Here is a 21033-nt window from a genome sequence, read left to right as displayed (position 1 = left end):
AAAATAGTTTCTTTGGATCCTTGGCACTTTCTCCTTGTACAATATTTACAGAAAATATACATTTAAATAGGGAATTAAAACAGAAATTCAAGCAAAACAACAACCTACATTCTCTTTTGTGCAAGATGGTCTACGTTATTCTTTCCATATAAAAATAAAAAGGACTGGAAATATGGGGTTTAAGTAAAACACTCATGACATGCCAATTGAAGCTAAAAATGTGGCGTGGATCAGCAGGAGACAAAATGTGCATAGTGTTTGGTTCTAGCTTTCTAAAATGATACCAGAATTTTCATTCCCTTTAGAACTTCCTAGGTTCACAAAATGGACAGGCCAAAGAAGTCTTTCCTATGTTTATTTCTCAGTGTTTTTCCAGAATGGTGTGCAAGCCAGGCAAGGATGTGCAGGACTGTAATCCCAGCAATTTGAGAGGCTGAGGCAAGAAAGATCACAAAATTCAAGGCCAGCATAGGCAATTCACTGATACCCTGTCTCAAAATAAAATATAAAAACGGATGGGGATGTGGCTCCATGGTAGTGTCCCTGAGTTCCATCCCCAGTACCAAAAAAAAAAAAAAAAATCTGTAAAGTGTAAAGTCTGTTAATCTCTTCCATCATAATCACCAGAGAAGTTTATTCAAATAAAGATCCCATGCCTGTCCAATATGCCCAAGGCCCTGGATTCCACACACACATACACTCACACTCCAGGGATACATACCAGATTTACTGATTTAAAAATTTCTGGTAGTTGGGGTTCAAGAATCTGTATTTTAAAATTAAATGAGCCAGAGGCTGGGGATGTGGCTCAAGAGGTAGCGAGCTCGCCTGGCATGCGTGCAGCCCGGGTTCGATCCTCGGCACCACATACAAAGATGTTGTGTCCGCCGAAAACTAAAAAATAAATATTAAAATTCTCTCTCTCTCTCTCTCTCTCTCTCTCTCTCTCTCTCTCTCTCTCTCTCTCTCTTCTCTCTCCCTCTCTCTTAAAAAAAAAAAAAAATTAAATGAGCCAGGCAGGCCTGTAATCCCAAAGACTCAGGAGGCAGAAGGATCGCAAGTTCAAAGCCAATCTCCTCAGCAATTTAACAAAACCCTAGGCAACTTAGTGAGACCCTGCCTCCAAGTTAAATATAAAAAAGCCTGGGTCTGTGGGCTCAGCGGTTGAATGCCCCTGGTTTCAATCCCTGGTACCAATAAATGAAGCTCAAACGAGGTGATTCTTAGACTGAAGTTTTCAAGAACTGACCTGGTGACCTTAGTCTTTTAACTACACCTTGCCTCAGTTTCCCCCTTTTGCACCAGAAAAAAAGAATTACTAGTTATCTTGCAATTTTTGGTCCTAATATATCTGTTGTCAGAATTAAGACACGTCTGCTGAGAGGTGATTGGGTGCTCACCCTGAGGTCTCCTCATACCTGGCGAATTCTAAATTCAATCTGGGAAAAGAGATAGGAAGGGCTTTCGAATGGATGTTCAAAGAGAAAGTAGCTTCTGGGTCCCAGAGATCAGTCCGTGCCTCTTTAACATCTGGTTCCAGGCGCGTTCCAATACATAATGTCTCCAGCCGGCCTCCGTCGCGCATCTGGTGGTGTAACATGACGTAAGCTTTGGCCCCGGTCGCCCGGCTGTTAAGATGGCGGCGCCCAGGAGCTGTGGTCTATGGAGTTACGCCCGCGCGATGAGGAGCTACAGGTTCCCAGGGCTTCGTAGCTCCTGGCCCGGGGGCCTGCTGAGTGCCCGCCTTTTGTCCCAAAAGAAGCGAGCACCGGAAACGCACTTTGGGTTTGAGACTGTGTCGGAAGAGGAGAAGGGGAGCAAAGGTGAAAGGGGCGAGAGGGCGAAGGGAGGGATCTGTCCAGCCGTGATCTGGTTTTCTTCTGTCCAAGTAAGGGTTGATTTAACTCCTTTTAACTTCATTCTGTTGTCTGTAAGGTTGTGACATCAAAGGACTATCCCACTGCCCGACCTGGCAGAGCTTAGCCGCCCGCCACTTTTTTTTATTATTATTATTATTATTATTATTATTATTATTATTATTATTATACCGGGGATTGAACCCAGGAGTATTTAACCACTGAGCCACATCCCCAGCCCTTTTTTATATTTTATTTAGAGATAGGATCTTGCTGAGTCGCTAAATGCTTCGCTAATCTGCCGACTGAACTCATGATCCTCCTGCCTCAGCCTCCCAAACCATTGGGATTACAGGTGTGCACCACCATGCCCAGCTATTTTTTATATTGAGACAGGTTCTCACTAAGTTACTTAGGGCCTCACTAAATTGTTAAGGTATGCCTCAAAATTGTGATCCTCCTGCCTGCGCCTCCCAAGTCACTGGGATTACGAATGTAGACCACCACACCCCGCCTAAGGTATAGATTTGGGCATCAAGCATTATGATTTAATATCACCTTTCAAAGACAGGCGTGTTCAGAGAGTGGCGGCAGAAGCTTCCTTTTTTCCAGGAAGGATTTTCTCATTCCTACTAAGAGCAATTGTGTATTTCTCTCATATCAGTCTATCAGGTGTTTGAAAGTGTGGCCAAGAAGTATGATGTGATGAATGATATGATGAGTCTTGGTATCCATCGTGTTTGGAAGGATTTGTTGCTCAGGAAGATGCACCCATTACCTGGGACCCAACTGCTCGATGTTGCTGGAGGCACAGGTAATATTGAATTTGGTGTCCTTAGGTACCATTGAGGATGTATTACAGAAATTAGTTTCTCTTGTTGGAATGAGTTAGCCCACCTACTGTTTTAGTCAGGTTTTTCACCACTGTGACTAAAAAAATCCACTAAAACAATTGTAGAGGAGGAAAAGTTTGAGGTTTCGTGGTTTCAGAGGCCTTAGTCTATAGAAGGCTGGCTCCATTCCTCGGGCCTCTAGGTGAGGCAGAACATCATGGTGGGGGAGTATGGTGGAGGGAAGCAGCTCACATCATGGTGATCAGGAAACAGAGAAAGACTTCACTGGCCAGATACAAGGGGACATCTCACATCCAAACCATAATACCTACCATTAGTCCAAAGGTAATAAATGAAAATCTGAATACTTATAAAATCTGAGAAGGGTTTGCAAAAATATTAGTCAAAAGCAGCTTTAGGGCTGGGTTGTGGCTCAGTGGTAGAGCTCTTGCCTAGCATATGTGAGGCACTGGGTTCGATCCTCAGCACTGCATAAAAATAAATGAATAAAATAAAGGCAGTGGCACACACCAGTAATTCCAACTACTGAGGAGACTGAGGCATAAGGATTGCAAGTTCAAGGCCAGTCAGGGCAATTTAATTAAGATCTTGTCCCCCCAAAATAATAAAGCCTGGGGGTGTAGCTCAATGATAAACCATTTGCCTAGCATGTGCAAGATCATGGGTTCAATTCCTAGCACTGGGCGGGGGGGGGGGGGGGGGGCGGGAAGAGCAGTTTTGTGCTTCTTACTTTTCTGTTAAAATAGGATTTCAAAGTAAAAAGACTAGTTTTTGACTCTAAACACTTTCCCATCTAAATGACTGGTTTTCTTTTTTCTTTTTTTCTGGTATGTGGAACAGAATCCAGGACCTTGAACATGGTCAAGCAAGTGGTCTACCACTGAGCTATACCCCCAACCTGTTTTATCTTCTTTTTAGCCCTCAACCCACTTTTCCTCTCTATTTGGGGAGAAAGCCTCTTATCACATTACATAAGCTTTCTAAGAAGCCCTTTCTACCTAATCTGCTATCACATCAGTTATCAAAAGCTTAATTGTTATGCACAGTCCTTTGTTATTTGTTGTACACTGGGCATCTGGGGAGAAAAATGTCCTGTTTTCTAAAACATATGTTGATGACTAGCACGCAGTGAGGCCTCAGGTTTGATCCCTAGCACTGTAAAACAGAAATCTAGTGTAATGTAAATAGTTATTGTTCTTAATTGTTTAGGGTATGATGACAGGAAAAAAAAAATCTGCATATATTCAGTATAGTCAAAACCATTGTAGGCCTACTACATTTTGTTTATTTATTTATTTTTTTATTACTAGAGATTGAACCCAGGGCTCACACATGATGGGCAAGCACGTTTCCATTCGGCTGTGTCCCAGCTGAGAGCCCAGGGAGAGTCCCACAGACCCACTGAAGGCTGTCCCTCTAACTTGCTATCCTCCTGCCCTGGTCTCCTGAGTGATTAAGATTATAAGTATGCACCCCAACATCCAGTGCTAGTTATAATTTTTTGGTACTAGGATTGAACTTGAGGGGACTCTACTAGTGAGCATCTCCAGCCCTTTTTACTCTTTTGGCGGGGGTGGTTACTGGGGGGGATTGACCTTAGGGACACTCGGCCACTGAGCCACATCCCCAACCCTTTATTTAGAGACAGGTTCTCCCTGAATTCCTTAGTGCCTTGCTGTTGCTGAGGCTGGCTTTGAACCCATGATCCTCCTGCTTCAGCCTCCCAAGCCTCTGGGATTACAGGCATGTGCCACCACACCTGGCTCCTTTTTACTTTTTTATATTTAGACAGGGTCTCATTAAATAGTCCTAGCTAGCCTCAAACCTGTAATCTGGGACTAGGGATATAGCTCAGTTGGTAAAGTGCTTGCCTTGCATACACAAGGCCCTGGGTTTAATCCCCAGCACTACACAAAAACAAACAAAACCTGTGGTCTGCCAGCCCCAACTTCTCCAGGCAGTGGGATTACAGGTACGCACTACTGTGCCTGTCTCTGACTGCATTTTTTTTTTTTTTTAACAATTTAACCTTAGGCAAGCACACTGGCACACACCTGTAATCCCAGCAGCTTGGGAGGTGAGATAGGAGGATTGCAAATTCAAAGCCAGCCTCATCAACTTATCAAGGCCCTAAGCAACTCAGCAAAGCCCTGTCTCTAAATAAAATATAAAAAAGGGCTGGGGATGTGGCTCAGTGGTTGAGTGCCCCTGGGTTCAATCCCTGGTACTAAATAATAATAATAGTAATTATTATTATTTAGACTTTATTTAATTAATTTATTTATATGTGGTGCTGAGAATTGAACCCAGTGCCTCACTCATGCTAGGGAAGTGCTCTACCACTGAGGTACAACTCCAGCCCTCTAACTGCATTTTTGATCCATAGTTGATTCAGTCTTTGGATGCAGAACCTGCAGATACAGAAGATCATCAGTATATATTTGTGTTTCTGTTATAAAAATTATTTCATGGGGCTGGGGATGTGGCTCAAGCAGTAGCGCGCTTGCCTGGCATGCGTGCGGCCCGAGTTCGATCCTCAGCATCACATACAAACAAAGATGTTGTGTCTGCCGAAAACTAAAAAATATTTAAAAATTCTAAAAAAAAAAATTATTTCATGGGCCAGGTGTGGTGGTGTACACCTATAATCCCAGCAATTTGGGAGGCTAAGGCAGGAGAATCACAGATTCAGAGCCAGCCTCAGCAACTTAGCGAGGCCCTATTTCAAAAAATAAAAAGGACTGGGAATGTGGTTCAGTGGTTAAGTGTCCCTGTGTTCAATTCCCAGTACAAAAAAATATATAAAATAAAAAGTGCTGGAGACATAGATGTTTGTACAAACAAAACAAAGAAGAGTTGTTGAAAAAAAAAGGTTAACATTGAAAAAAGTAGAAACTTCTATTTTCATGCACTCATCCACTCCTTTTGTTACTCCTTTTGGGTTTAGGAAATGCTTTTTTTTCTGTTTTGGTTTGTATCTTTCCTCCTATTGGCTTCCCACAGGTGACATTGCATTCCGGTTCCTTAATTATGTTCAGGCACAGCATCAGGGAAAGCAGAAGAGGAAGTTAAGAGCCCAACAAAATTTATCCTGGGAAGAAATTGCTAAAAAGTACCAGGATGAAGAAGATTCCCTGGGCGGCTCCCGTGTCATGGTCTGTGACATCAACAGGGAGATGCTAAAGATTGGAAAACAGAAAGCGTTTGACCGAGGATACAAAGCTGGTGAGTCTTACAGAAAGTTGACACAGGGTATGTTTATAGAATTAGGTGGATTACATAACATTGAAATGGTTTTTAAAAAATATTATATGGGGGCTGGGGATGTGGTTCAAGCAGTAGTGCACTCACCTGGCGTGCGTACAGCCTGGGTTCGATCCTCAGCACCACATACAAATGAACATGTTGTGTCTGCTGAAAATTAAAAAAAAAAAAAAAAAAATTCTTAAAAGTTCTCTCTCTCTCTCTCTTTGGAAGAAAAGAAAAAAGAAATCTGAAAAAATATTATATGGTATTTTTTCATATTTTTTTGGCACATATTGATGAAATTTGTTGTTATATAATTGTACTGAAATGCTCCCTCACCAATCTTTTGGTATTAGGAATTTAAACCAGAGGCACTCTGCCACAGACCTACACCACCAGCCCTTTTTAGTTTTCATTTTCAAACAGGATCTCACTATGTTGCCAAGGCTGGCCTCCAACTTATGATGCTCCTGCCTCGGCCTTCTGAGTTGCTGGGATTACAGGCATGTGCCACCACACCTGACTCTTGAAATGCTTTTTATTCCAGCTTTCAGAAACTCATTGTTAGAAGTTGAAGATCATTTATGTGACTAATTCTACATGACCATGGTATTCATTATACATTCATTATACATTACTATGGTATTCATTATACATTTATTTCAGCAACCTGTTGAGCTAAAAAATGACTAGCCCTATGTGACAAGGAATATAACCAGAGCCCAAAAGGGTTAAGGTTCTTACTCAAGTCACAAAACTTAGTGGCAGATCCTAAATTGGAGCTGAATCTTTGGATCTCAGCTCTTGGACCCTAAAATGGAAGTTTTGCTTCCAACTCTCAGCCGCTCTAGGATGACCTCAGCATATCATTTCTATTCTTAATTCATTCCATTCCCTATCAGTACTAGGATGGCTTGATTCATGTAGAATGTGAGCAAGCTGCTCAGATTTCCTGGGAAGACAAAACTTGCCCTTCAGCCCCAAGACTACACTTGGTTAGCCCTTCCACTATTAGTAATTTATTCTCTCCCTCAGATTTCAAGCAAGGCCAAGCTCTTTCCTGGCAGCCCCCAGACCACAACTGAGCACTATGGAGTTTCCAGGGCCTGCACATTTCCCAAGCAGGACTCTTAACAGTCAGTCTTTGCTCCAAAGATCCCTAATTGAGTAGACTGAGGCCTCATTACAGCTGCATCAAGGTCTAAAGACTTTTCCTACTTCATCTTTCTATCTCCTTCTTTTACCTTCCCCAAGTATTGCCCCTGCCACCACCAGAAAAGCAAAAATGAAAAAATCTTTCTACTCCTTCTTCTGTTTTGGCATCTGTTTCTCAGAGGTCATAAATGACCCAGAGAAACATCCATACAGTACTCCTCAAACTTCCTTACTTTCGCATACACCTGTAATCTCAACAACTTGGGAGGCTGAGACAGGAGGATTGCAAGTTCAAGGCCAGCCTAGCAATTTAGCAAGACCCTGTGCTCAAAAAAAAAAAAAAAAAAAAAAAAAAATCAAAAGAGCTAGGGATGGACCTGGCACAGTGGTGCACACCTGTAATCCCAGTGGCTCAGGAGGCTGGGGCAGGGGCTGGGGATATGGTTCAGTTGGTAGAGTGCTTGCCTTGCATACATAAAGCTCTGGGTTTAATCCCCAACAACCAAAAGAGAGAGAGAGAGAGAGAGAAAGGAGGATTGTAAATTCAAAGCCAGCCTCAATAACTTAGTGAGACCCTGTCTCTAAGTAAAATATGAAAAAGGGCTGGGGATGTGGCTCAATGGTTGAGCACCACTGGTTCAATCCCTAGTAATAAAAAGGAAAAAAAAAAAGGGCTAGAGATGTACTCAGGGGTAGAATGCCTCTGGTTTCAGTCCCCAGTACCAAAACAACAACAGTTTCCTTACTTTAGTAGATCAGGCAGATTGGTGACTGCAGGAGCCCTCTGCAAGCTCAAAATGGAACAAACTCAAAATGGAACAGTTGAGCTCCAGCATGAAATATAAATTTTAGGGGAGCTGCGGATGTAGCTCAGTGGTAGAGCATTTACCTAGCATGTGCGGGCCTGGGTTCAATTCCAGCTCTCTAACAAAAAAAAAAAAAAAAAAGAAAGAAAGAAAATGTAAATTTTACATTTGTCTTTCCATTTATTTTAATATTTTGAAATATTTCTGCCCCCATTTTTTTTTTTAATTGTTGGCTGTACCCTGTTGACCCAGCTTTTCAAGGCCACTGCATTGCCCTCTTCTTAGCTGGCCAGGCACTGCAGGCAGCCACAGAGAGACAACAGTAGGCAACAAAGAAAAGAAAGTACCTCACGTCAACACCTGCATTTGTCCTTTCCTCCTGCCCCGCTTGAATGTCTGTGGTTATTTTAGCCCAATTCTTCTTCCTCCTCCTCCTCTCACCCTCAGAAGGAGCTGCCTAGACGAACTACAGCCTACTTGGCCCCCAAGATGAAGGGCTCTTTTGTTAACCATCAACACTAACCAGAAGGCAGACAGTCACTAGTGTTTTTAGACAAAGGCACTATGTTTTCTAACTCCTACTGATAACCCTATTCCCGTCTCCCTGGTGTTCACCCCTAAAGAATGGAGAACAAAGATATTGAAATGAGAGGTAACATTCTATTTATGGAATCATCTCTTAAGTAGTAGCTTGCCTTCCAGGCTCTCCCAGCAGCCAGGCAAAATGTACCTGCATAGGAATTAAGTTTTCCATAGTATTGTTTTCTTTCCTTCTTGCTTTAGTAACATCCAGTAATGCTTTTGCAAAACATTTCATGCAAAAACAAATTGAAACTAAGTAAGGGGATCTTAGAAATTATTTAACAGATGTAAAAGTTAACATTTAAGGGAATTTTGTATGTCTAATACTATTGTATATTTTATAGATACACACACACATATTTGTGCATACATTAGGGATCAAATTCAACCCCCATACCAAAACAAAAAAAAACTCTTGTTAGATGTTATTTATTTGCTTTCTGGACAGTTTGTTTTCATTTGCCTCCTCTAGCCTTCTTTTTATATTTTATGTCTGATTGGATACAGGTGAAAAAGACAAAATTACAACAGTGTAGTTAAAAGATCTTAATTGGTGTCATTTGCAATTTTTTACTCTGGCAACCCTTCATTCCATAAAAAATAATAATTGTGTTCCCATGGGCCAAGCAAAAGAGGTTAATTTTTTTGTTTAGTTGTTTTTTTGTGGTACTGGGATTGTACACAGGGGAGCTCTACCACCAAGTCACATCCCCAGTCCTTTTTTATTTTGAGACAGGATCTTGATAAATTTCCCAGGCTGTCCTCAAATTTGTGATCTTCCTGCTTCAGTCTCTCAAGGAGCTGATATTGCAGGCATGTACCACTATGCCTGGCAGGATGTTGGTTTCATAAACAGATAAAGGCTGAAGAAAGCAGCTCGGTGGGCTCACATCTGTAATCCTAATGCCTCAGGAGGCTAAAGTGAGAGGATCACAAATTCAAACCAACCTCAGCAATTTAGTGAGTCCATGTCTCAAAATAAAAAATAAAAAGGGCTGGGGATGTGGCTCTGTGGCTCAGTTAAGCACTCCTGGGCCAAATCCACAGTTATGGGCCGAGGGCGGGGCATATACATATATAAGAGTTACTTTCTTTGTACTGAGGTTGCCCTTGAACTTGTCATCCTCTTGCCTCAGCCTCTCAAATTGCTAGGGTTATAGGTATCTGCCATAGTGCCCAGCTGAAATTACTCTCCTTGTAAAACAAGGCCAAAACAATAGAAAAATAACTGACTGGTCAACAGTAGATTATGTCAGATTTTTTTTTTGTTAGAATTAAAGTCAGAGAAAACTTCATGACCATGCTGATTGAAACTAGACTGGGCCAGGCACTGTTGTACACAACTGTAATACCAATGACTTGGGAGGCTGAGGCAGGAGGATTGCAAGATCAAGGCCAGCATCAGCAACTTAGTGAGGACCTAAGTAATTTAGTGAGACGCTGTCTCACAATAAAAAAATTAAAAGGGGAGCCAGGCACGGTGGCATACACCTGTAATTCCAGCATCATGGGAGTCTGAGGCAGGAGGATCTTGAGTTCAAAGCCAGCCTCAGCAACATAGTGAGGGCCTGAGCAACTCAGCAATGCCCTGTCTCTAAGTAAAATATAAAAAAGGGATGAGGATGTGGCTCCTATTCCCAGTACCAAATAAAATAAAACTAGACTGAGAAATTTGGCTGTTATTTCTCATTTCTTCTAGTTTCTCAGAGGGTCAGATAAACAGCTTATTTTCAGCGTGGTGATGTAGAACTTTTGTATGAGTGACTCCAAGTTTTATTTTTAGCCTGGTCGGTGGGGACTTAGTGCAGGAACTCCAAAATAGTATCATCCTGTAATTTTTATTTAACAGCGTTAAAGTCAAATCATTGTCCTTAGAGGAGATAGTATGTTTCTGAATTTAAGACTATTCTTGGGGTCTAGACACTTTCTCTATGACTCCAATAGAACCAGTATAATAATTCTTCAATATCCACAAATAATTTATTTTAAGAACTCCCAGCAACTTAGTGAGACCCTATCTCAAAATAAAACATAAAAAGACTAGGGATGTAACTCAGCTGTACAGTACCCCTAAATTCAATCCCCAGTACCAAATATAAATATACACACACAGCTAAAGCTGAGAGTGTGGGTCAGTGATAGATTGCTTGACTAGCATGCTCAAGGTTCTGGGTTGGATGCCCAGCACTGGGGGGGGGGGGAAATATACACATATATATATATATATCTATCTCGCTAATGATGAATCTGGTATTAGAATCCAAGCAGTCTAACTTCAAGAACAGGACTATTAACCACGTGTTCTATCCAAAGCACTTAGTTGGATAAAAATTGCTTGAGGGTGGAGCTGGGTATATATCCCAGGCTAAAGCACTTGTGTGAGTTCAATCCCTAGCATGATTTTTTAAAAATAATGCTCAAGTTTAGTATAAGTAAATAAACATCAAGTTATACTCTGAAACCCTAGGAGGAAAGACTTAGATCCTGCTAAACTTCAAGGATACCAGCTTCAAGTGTTTAAGATTAAGCCAGATGGGTTGGCACATGCCTGTTCCAGCAACTTGCAAGGCTAAGACAGGAGGATCACATGTTCAAGGCCAGCCTGGGCAACTTAGGGAGACCCTGTCTCAAATTCAGAACTAAAAAATCCTGGGGTATAGCTCAGTGATAAAACATTCATGAGTTCAATTCCCAGTCCTAAACAAAAAAAAGACTTCTTAAGATTGAAGGACCGTGAAGATAGTGGCCAGGAATCAAATGGAGAAGGGAGGTTAATCATGTTTTCTGACATCACTTCTGACACCAGATGTGTGTGTCTTCCCAAAACCAAACAATTCTTCAGTTTGCTGACACCTAGTAGGTGTCCAACAACTCAATACAGTTCAGTTCTGACAATACCAAGTTTGTATCATACTCCATAGATTTAAGGGCTCAGTTCTACAAAACTGCCTCCACTTCAGATGTTAGTCAAAAATTGGCTAGCCTAGGCTACTCACAGTTCTGCCTGGCAGACTACAGATTCCTCAGGTTCAGTAATTCACTGGGTACAACAGGGTAGATAGCTACCCAAACTGAGACCCCAAACTGATTTTGTCTTCCAGGACTTGCATGGGTACTGGGAGATGCTGAAGAACTGCCCTTTGATGATGACAAGTTTGATGTTTACACCATTGCCTTTGGGATCCGGAATGTCACACACATTGATCAGGTATGGATGCCTGCATCCTGAGATTGTGTGACTGTCAGCACCAGGCAAGATGGTACATGCCTGTAATTCCAACAACTCTGGAGGCTGAGGCAGGAGTACTGCAAGTTCAAGACCAGTGTGGGTAATTTAAAGAGCCCTGTTTAAAAAAAAATTAAAAAGATAGGGGATGTAGTTCAGTGGTAGAATGCCCCTGGATTTGATCTCCAATACAGAAGGGAAAAAAAAAAAAAAAAAAAAAAATATATATATATATATATATATATATATATATATATGTATAAAAATCAGTTCTCTGGAGTGGATCTATAGCGCGGGTGAGGGAAGGAGATTCTGCTCTGGGTTCAGCACTTGAGTGGAGTGAATATTTTAAGCTTATAGGCTTCTTCCTTAAAATTGCCAACATTCACAGGGTATGGCGGCACATGCCTGTAATCCCAATAGGAGGTAGAGACAGGAGGATCAGAATTTCAAAGCCAGCCTTGGCAACTTAGGCCCTAAGCAACTTAGTAAGACCCTTGTTCAGAATTTTAAAAAGGACTGGGGATGTGGCTCAGTGGTTGAAAGGCCCTGAGTTCAATCCCTAGTACAAAAAAAAAAAAAAAAGCCAACTTGCCTAGCTATAAAATTAAAAAGGTCAAAAATCACAGAGCAGGGGCTGGGGATGTGGCTCATGCGGTAGCACACTTGCCTGGCATGCGTGCGGCCCGGGTTCGATCCTCAGCACCACATACAAACAAAGATGTTGTGTCCGTTGAAAAACTGAAAAATAAATATTGAAATTCTCTCTCTCTCTCTCTCTCTCTCTTTAAAAAAAAAAAAAAAATCACAGAGCAGCTCCCATAGGAGTGTTTGTTGCTTGGGTTGACATTTACATCTTTGGGATAGTTAGTCTTGCCCTGGCATTTCATCTGTTTCCTCTCATTTATGAAGCTGTGTGAGCTTACAGACGATCAGAGATATGATCAGAGGCTGACACTGAAAAATGTACTCAGGTACTATTCTGTCAGAAGGTAGCTTCATGGTTCCTCTGCAGGGAGAACGGAATGTTCATTTCTTAATCTGCTTCAGTTCTTTATTTCTATTTTAGTATTCTCTTCAAAACATTTGCTAGGGGCTGGGGTTGTGGCTCAGTGGTAGAGTGCTTACCTAGCATGTGTGAGGAACTGGGTTCGATTCTCAACACCATGTATAGAAAAATTTAATAAATAAAAGATCCATTGACAACTGAAAAATATTTAAAAAGAAAAAATTTGCTAGCTGGGCATAGTGGTGCATGCCTGTAATGGAATTTGGAGGATTGCAAGTTCAAGACTAGTCTTAGCATATTTTGCAAGATCTTTAGCAACTTTCAAAATAAAAAATTAAAAGGACCGGAGATGTAGCTAAGTCTTAAAGTGTCCCTAGGTTTAATTCCCAGTACCAAAAAAGAGCAATATGTAATTATTACAATTATAAATAGTAAATGTTTATTATAAATAACACATTAAATGATATCATTAGATATATTAAAAATATAGATAATGTATCTATATTTTGTTTTGTTTTTTACAGGGGAATGAACCCAGGGGTACTTTACCATTGAGCTACATTCCCAATCCTGTGTATTTTTTATTTTGAAAAGGGTCTTGCTAAATTGCTGAGGCTGGCCTCAAATTTGCCATCCTCCTACCTCAGCCTCTTGAGTTGCTAGGATTGCAGGCATGTGCCACTGTGCCTAGCCTTATTTTTTATTTTGAGACAGGGTCTTGCTAAGTTGGTGAGGGCCTCCCTAAGTTGATAAGGCTGACCTGGAACTTGTAATCCTTCTGCCTCAGCCTCCCAAGACGTTGGAGTTATAGTCATATGCCACCATGACCAGCTGATTTCTCCTTTTTAAAACAGCTGAATAGATTCCTTTTGTGTAGCTATTCCCTAATTTAACCAGGCTCTCGTTAATAACTAATTTAAGATGCCTCTAATCACGTGCTATTCAAATAGCAAATTACCCTTATTCATGTCATTTCCACAGCAGAAGCATTTCTGTAAGATTACTTAAAGTAAAATTGTTATGTTGAAGAGGATATCCAGCCAGGTGTGGTAGTACATGACTGTAATCCTAGAGACTCAGGAGACTAAAGCAAGAGGATTACAATCTGGAGGCCAGCTTTAGCAACTTAGCAAGACCCTGTCTCAAAATCTAAACTGAAAAAGACTGAGGCTGCAGCTCAGTGGAAGAGTGGTAGAGTGCTCCTGAGTTCCGTCTCCAGTACCAAAGAAAAAGAAGATATCCATTGATTTTGATCCCCAATTCTAAATTTGCTCTTGATGGAATTTTACCAATCCGTATAGTCAGTAAACTTCTCTAGTTATGGGCAGCATTTAGGATATGTAGGGTTATTTCTGCTGTTATCATTGTCCAACTGAGAGTAAATCAGGGATTTGTAGGAATTAATATTTATAATGCCCACAAAACTAACACTGTCTCAGCTACATTGGAATTGAGTGAGGTTAATGAAGCATGTGTCCTGTTCTTGTCTTTCTTAGGCTCTCCAAGAAGCCCATCGGGTCCTGAAACCAGGAGGGCGGTTTCTCTGTCTGGAGTTTAGCCAAGTAAACAATCCCCTCATATCCAGGTTGGTATTGATAAAAGGGCTTTATCTTCATTGTCTATCCAAAGGGTTTTCCACGCCAAAATGGATAGAAAATAGCCAGTAAGCTATAACAATGAACTTAAAAATTGAGTCCTAGGGCTGGGGTTGTGGCTCGGCAGTAGAGCACTGGCCTAGCAAGAGCAAGGCCCTGTGTTCGATTCTCAGCACCACATATAAATAAATAAATAAATAAAAAGAAAGGTATTATGTCCGACTACAGCTAAAAAAATAAATATTGGAAAAAAAAAAAAAATTGAGTCCCAGAGTCCCTGAAAGACCTCAGAGGTCAGGCAGTTGGGAGTGATGATTCTTAGGCCAGAAGAGACCCAAGCTGGCCCACATTATATATTTTGTTTGGCTTATATGGTATTTTAAGAAATTGACTTAAAATATGGAAATTTTATGCCAGGCATAATGGTGCATCCCAAAAACCTCCGTGACTCAGGAGGCTAAGGCAGGAGGATTGCTAGTTTAAGGATAACCTCAGCAACTTCTTGAAGCCCTAAGTAACTTAGTAAGACCCTGTCTCAAAAAAAAAAAAATTAAAAGGACTAGGGAGGGGCTAGGGTTGTAGCTCATTGGAAAAGCACTTGCCTAGCATGGGTGAGGCACTGGTATAATCCTCAGTACCATATGAAAATAAATAAGATAAAGGAATTATGTCCATCTACAACTTAAAGGGGTGGGGGTGGTTAGGGAGATAGGTCAGTGGTAAAGCACCCCTGGGTTAAATCCCCAATACTAAAAAATAAAAAGTTGGAGGCTAGCCCCAGCAACTTAGACCTTAACCAAATAAAAATTTTTAAAAGGCTGGGGATGTTGCTTAGAGGTAAAGTGCCCCCTGGGATCAATCCCCAGTCCAAAATTGAAATTTAAAAAATCAAAATTTTATGTGAAAATTTTAGTGAAGGAGTTCAGCTTCACTTGGGAAATCAGATACCTCGTGGCAACCTTGGGTAGGCCCATCTTCCCACATGCAGTAGTCAGAACTTAGTATTAACTGCCTCTTCTTACTTTTTTGGTACTTCCTAACTGAACCTGTCACCATACTTCTTGGTCTTACACCTGATCCACTTCCCTTATTTTTTTGAGAAAAAGGAAAAAGAAGTTGTATTGCTTTGCTAACAAAGGAGAAATACAGGGGACTTCCATCCCAGAGGCTGTGATTCTCCCCTACTTCCCTTATTTCAGGTATTTGCTCAGCTTCCTCTAGGCATGAGAGGAATTGTGACCTGAGCCTTACTTAGAACCTGGATTCTTTGTTGTTGTTGTTGTTTGTACTAGGGATTGAACCCAGGGCACTTTACCACTGAGCTATGGCCCAGCACCGCCCCCAACCCCCTTCCTTTATTTTTTTTTCTTTAGAGACAGGGTCTCCTTAAGTTGCTGAGGGCCTCACTAAGTTGCTGAGGCTGATCTTGAATTTGAGATTGAGATCCTTCTGTATCAGCCTCCTGAGTTGCTGGAGTTGCATGCCCCATACCCAAGGCAGAACCTTGCTTCTTAAGGGAAGAATTCAGGCACTTTTTTCTCTTTTTTAAAAATTTTGATAGAGTGTCCAGTAAATGAATGCAAAGCATATTCTAATCTTAATCTTTTGCCTTTTTTGTTTGCTTAGGCTTTATGATCTATATAGCTTTCAGGTCATTCCTGTACTGGGAGAGGTTGTTGCGGGAGACTGGAAGTCCTATCAGTACCTTGTAGAGAGCATTCGAAAGTTCCCATCACAGGTACAGTATTTCTGTAGCTTACAACAAAGAGCCTAAAGTTGAAATCCAGACAATTCTTGGTGTACCTATCCTTCTGTTTTAGGAAGAATTCAAGGAGATGATAGAAGATGCAGGTTTTCAGAAAGTGACATATGAAAGTCTAACTTCAGGCATTGTGGCCATTCATTCTGGCTTCAAACTGTAACTCCTTTTCTATCCTGGAACATGAACCAGTCATGCCTGATAAATGCCTGGAACTGAAGAATAATCTGACTGATGAGGCAGCAGCTGAGCAACTTAAGGATAAGTACCTTGGACTCAAGTTCTGAATCAACCAGTCTCAAAGAGGAAGAAACCAATTCTGTCATTTTCTGCAGCTTTCATTAGGAGCTGCTTGGGCCTTCTCCCAAAGGCATTGGTCTGTTGTTTGGTTCAACTCCTGCCAACTTCTCTTAGCTATGCATTGTTGGATTCAGGTAAAACTAGCACTGAGCACTAAAGCACAGTTTTGAGGTACATTTGTAGCTTTCTAACAGTGCTGCCTCCCAAAGGAAGGATCATTTGAACCCAATGATGATTTTGAGTCAGAAAGCTTAATTGCACCTGAATCACCTTTCAGCCTAGGACTGAATCTAGGGCCAGAAGCCAAAGCCCCAATCAAAAGGCTAACAATCAACACTTGAATTCTGGGCTCGAGGAATATAGCACAGTAGCAGACTCTGTGCTTGGCACTTGTGAAACTCTAAGCTCTATGCTCAGTATTCCCCCCACAAAAGAAAAAAAAAAAAAAAAAAACCACCTTGAATTGTATGTTGAACTGGTAAATCAGTTTACAATTTGAGTGATTAGGAAAATACATTTTTTATAATTCTTTCAATTCTTTCTGGTGGAAGAGGTTCCACCAGAAGACACTATTGTGTACTATGTCAGAAAGAAAAGGACTCCTAGCTTGGTGTGGTAGCATACACCTGTAATCCCAGCTACTCAGGGAGGATGAGGCAGGAGGATGGCAAGTTTGAAGCCAGCCTAGGTAACTTGGTAAGACCACATCTCAAAATAAATATAAAACAAACCTGACACGGGGGCACACATCTGTAATCCCAGCAACTCAGAAGGCTGAGGCAGGAGGATAGCAAATTCAAAGCCAGCCTGGGCAACTTAGCTGTAAAAAGTAAAAACAGCTGAGAATGTGGCTCAGTGGTAAAGTGCCCCTGGGTCTAATCCCCAGTACTAGCAAATAAATAAATAAAGTATAAAACAACAGGGCTAGGGGTGTAGCTCAATGGTAGAACATGCACAAAGCCCCAGTACCACAAAAAATAAAAATCACTCACTACTAAGTCCTTTTTGATAGAATAAATGTACTAGCAAAGTCCTGTTTTCATGTCTTGTAAAGGGAGTTTCTTGATCAGAATATATTTGAAGAAAGGGTAATAGCAAAAAAAAAAAAAAAAAGTTTGAAAACTATTTATGTAGCCTAACCCCCACTTCAATACTCTGGGATGGATCTGGGCAGAGCTCATCTCCTTACTACAGTTCATTGTTTTTTAAGAGGCCATAAAAACTGGGCACATATCTCAGTGACTCCAGGGGCTGAGGCAGGAAGATCACCAGCTTAAGACCAGCCGGTGCAACTTAGCAAGATCATGTTTCCAAAAAAAAGTGGATGAGGGTGGGCATGGTGGTGCATGCCTGTAATCCCAGTGGCTGGGGAAGCTGAGGCAGGAGAATTGCAAGTAAGTTCAAAGCCAGCCTCAGCTTTAGCGAAGGCCTTAAGCAATTTAGCAAGACCCTGGGGATGTAGCTTGATGGCTGAGTGCTCCTGGGTTCAATCCCCAGTACTTAAAAAAAAAAAAAAAAGATACTGTAGAAATTCATCTCTGAGTTGGCTAACAGTTTAATTATAGATAACTTCATTCAAGGTTATTTTAAGAGGCTTCAGATATGCTCCTTGGCTCAGCACAGTAGGGACAAGATCTTGCCCTGTCACTTCCAGGTATAGGTAGCTACAAACAACTGTCTCAAATAAGAGCAGCTAAGAGCATTTGAGAAAATTCTAAACCTTAGAAAAACTTAGCTTATTTTGTTTTCAGCCAGCCAGCTGGAGCCTATAGGGTTTTGAAATAAATAGGAAAGAGTGGGTCCTGGAAGGAACTTCATAAGCCATCAACTTAGTTTTGTGGGATTTTTTTTTTTTTTTTTTTAGTTGTAGTTGGGCATTTATTTATCTTTATGTGGTGCTGAGGATGGAACCCAGTGCCTCACATGTGCTAGACAAGCACTCTACCGCTGAGCCACAACCCCAGCCCATTAACCCAGTCTTTATCTTCATAGCAATATGGTTTCCTCACATCTGAATCAAAAAATGGAAGTTAAAAGTTGCCAACTTCCTGGCAGTAGATAAGGTACAGAACACTTAGGTTAGAACTCTCATTGTCTACCTGTATGGTCTTGAATCAGCTCAAGGGTCTATTACTGAAGACTGATCATCTGTTTGGAGTAGGGCTAACTGAACAAGATAATAGCTTTGGAAACCAAATTCCTGTTGTTCTTTAAATAGAAATATAGCCAGGTCACCAAAGAGAGAAAGGGGATAGAAAAGAGATGATTAATGGGAACATTTTTAATCTGTTTACATAAAAACAAACCTAAATCACCCCAATTATAGTCTCGTTCCTCAGTACTTTATCCTTCTTTCCTGCAGATAGCAGGGGGAAAACTCAACTGCCCCAAAAAATAGTAAAATAAATTTTTGTACCCCCAACGCTGAAACCCTTCCAGTCCTAATGTAGCACAACTTCACTAGGATTCTAAAAGTGCTGGTCAAAAAAATTACAAACTTCCAAAGATGTTACTAAGCTAATGCCACACTTAAGACAGAGTCATCACCTATCAATTCAAATCTAGGACTCAGCCATGCACAGTAGTGCAAACTTTGTAATCTCAGCAATTCCAGTGGCTGAGATAGGATTACAAATTCAAAATCAGCCTCAGCAATTTAGCAAGTCCTCAAGTAACTTAGACTCTGTCTCAAAAAAATAAAAATGGGGCCGGGATTGTGGCTTAGTGGTAGAGCACTTGCCTGGCATGTGAGAGGCACTGGGTTTGATTCTTAGCACCACACATAAGTAATAAGGTCTATCAACAATTAAAAAATTAGTAAATATGGGGCTGGGGTTGTGGCTCAGCAGTAGAGCACTTGCCTCGCATGTGCGAGGTCCTGGGTTCGATCCTCAGCACCACATAAAAATAAACAAATAAAATAAAGGTATTGTGTCCAACTGCCACTAAAAAATAAATATTAAAAAAAGAGACAAGTTACTATTAAAAAAATAAGTAAATAAAAAGGACTGAGAATGTGGTTTTTGAGGCAAATCTCCTGTGTTCAGTCCCCAGTAGCCAAAAAAAAAGGTAATAGAAACCTCAGGGGTTGCTCCGAAATTTCGAGATTTTTTTTTTTTTTCTCATAGATTTCTTATAGATCTTGCATCTTGTAGATCCCAGATCTGAAACAAAAGCCTTATCTCATGTGAAAATTATGTAGGAAGGGCTGGGGTTATGGCTCAGCGGTAGAGTGCTCGCCTAGCATGTGCAAGGCCCTGGGTTCAATCCTCAGCACCACATAAAAGTAAATAAATAAAAGTATTGTGTTCAACTACAACTAAAAAATAAATATTTGAAAAAAAAGAAAATTATGTAGGAAACCTTAAAGTCAAGATTTGTCTTGAAATTTCCCAAGATGGGTACAGGTTGTCTCAGCTCTGTTTCTTGGTGTGGTCCTGGGATTGAACCCAGAGACACTTTACCACCAAGCAACATCCCTATCCCTTTTATAAATTTTGAGACAGGGACTAAGTTGCTATAGCTGTCCTGGAAGTTGGGATCCTTCTGCCTCAGCCTGCAGAGTCCCTGAGATTGCAAGCATGCACCATTAGGCCCAGCCCCCACCCCCCCTTTTTTCCCCTATCTACAAAAAAAAACAAGTCTCAAAGCCTGGTGCCCACACACCAACTCAAGGCAACTCAGGAGGTTGAGGCTGGAAGATCCCAAGTTCCAAGCCACAGTCAGCAATTTAGAGACCCTCAGCAACTTAGTGCGATCTTGTTTCAAAATTAAAGTCTGGGGTGTAGCTCTGTGGTAGAGCACAAATTCAATCCCTGGTACCAAAAAGCTAAATCTCTCTCATATGTGCTTTTCTTCATAAGACTACTTGGTCTCCATAAAATTGGGAGGAAACTTTTGATGGTTACTTTTTTTTTTGGCGGGGGGGGGGGGGGGGGGGTTACTGGGAATGGAAACCAGGGGCACTCTATCACTGAGCTACATTCCAAATTCTTTTTATTTTGAAACAGATCTCCCAAAATTGCAGAGACTGGTCTTGAATTTCCAATCCTCTTATCTTGGCCTCCTGAGTCACTGGGATTATAAACATGCACCACACCTGGCAATCGTTACTTGTCCACAACTTCAACTGGGTTCTTTAAAGAAATCAGTTTGAGGACTGGGGTTGTAGCTCAGTAGCGCTTGCCTAGCGTGTATGAGGCACTGGGTTTGATCTTCAGCACCACATAAAATCAAACAAAGATATTATATCCATCTACAACCAAAAATATTTAAAAAAAAAAAAAAAGAGTTTGACCACAGCCAATTAAAACACAGTGAGTACAGCAAGTATAAAATTCCAGCAAAGGCTTTATTAAGTGAACATGGAGAATGACTGCTCAGAAAATTTTGTTTTCCCCTTTTCAGGACCACCTTCTAGAGCTGGGGATGTAGCTTAATGGTAGAATGCTTACATATGACAAGCCCTGGGTTCAAATCCCAGCAAAAATAAAAGACTACCTTATACCCAGGCATCTACCTGGGAAGTGGAGGTTGAGGTAGGAGGTTTCCAAGTTCAAGGCCTGGGCCATTTAGTAAGACCCCCTTCTCAAAAAGGGGATATAGCCCAGTGGTAGAATGTACTTGTGATCAGTCCCCCTTACCA

General features: G+C 41.2%; 1 protein-coding gene across 1 annotated transcript; it reads left to right on the top strand.

The window, feature by feature from the left end:
• Window positions 1–1619: 1619 nt before the first annotated feature.
• Coq5 (coenzyme Q5, methyltransferase) lies at window positions 1620–19393 on the top strand. The gene is made up of 7 exons (XM_027923320.2): window positions 1620–1823; window positions 2521–2670; window positions 5714–5935; window positions 11601–11707; window positions 14231–14319; window positions 15956–16067; window positions 16150–19393. Exons 1-7 carry the CDS (start codon window positions 1637–1639, stop codon window positions 16249–16251), a joined length of 969 nt encoding a protein of 322 aa, XP_027779121.1. The 5' UTR covers window positions 1620–1636; the 3' UTR covers window positions 16252–19393.
• The last annotated feature ends 1640 nt before the right edge of the window (window positions 19394–21033 follow it).

The sequence above is a fragment of the Marmota flaviventris genome, chromosome 1 (genome assembly GCF_047511675.1).
Source record: "Marmota flaviventris isolate mMarFla1 chromosome 1, mMarFla1.hap1, whole genome shotgun sequence".
Classification (NCBI taxonomy): Eukaryota; Metazoa; Chordata; class Mammalia; order Rodentia; family Sciuridae; genus Marmota; species Marmota flaviventris.
This window is presented reverse-complemented; position numbering and strand designations above follow the sequence as displayed.

Coding starts and splice junctions, on each gene's coding strand:
- Coq5 (XM_027923320.2), top strand. CDS start 1,637: ATGGCGGCGCCCAGGAGCTGTGGTCTATGGAGTTACGCCCGCGCGATG. Junction 2,671..5,713: donor CGATGTTGCTGGAGGCACAG/GTAATATTGAAT, acceptor GGCTTCCCACAG/GTGACATTGCATTCCGGTTC. Junction 16,068..16,149: donor TTCGAAAGTTCCCATCACAG/GTACAGTATTTC, acceptor CTTCTGTTTTAG/GAAGAATTCAAGGAGATGAT.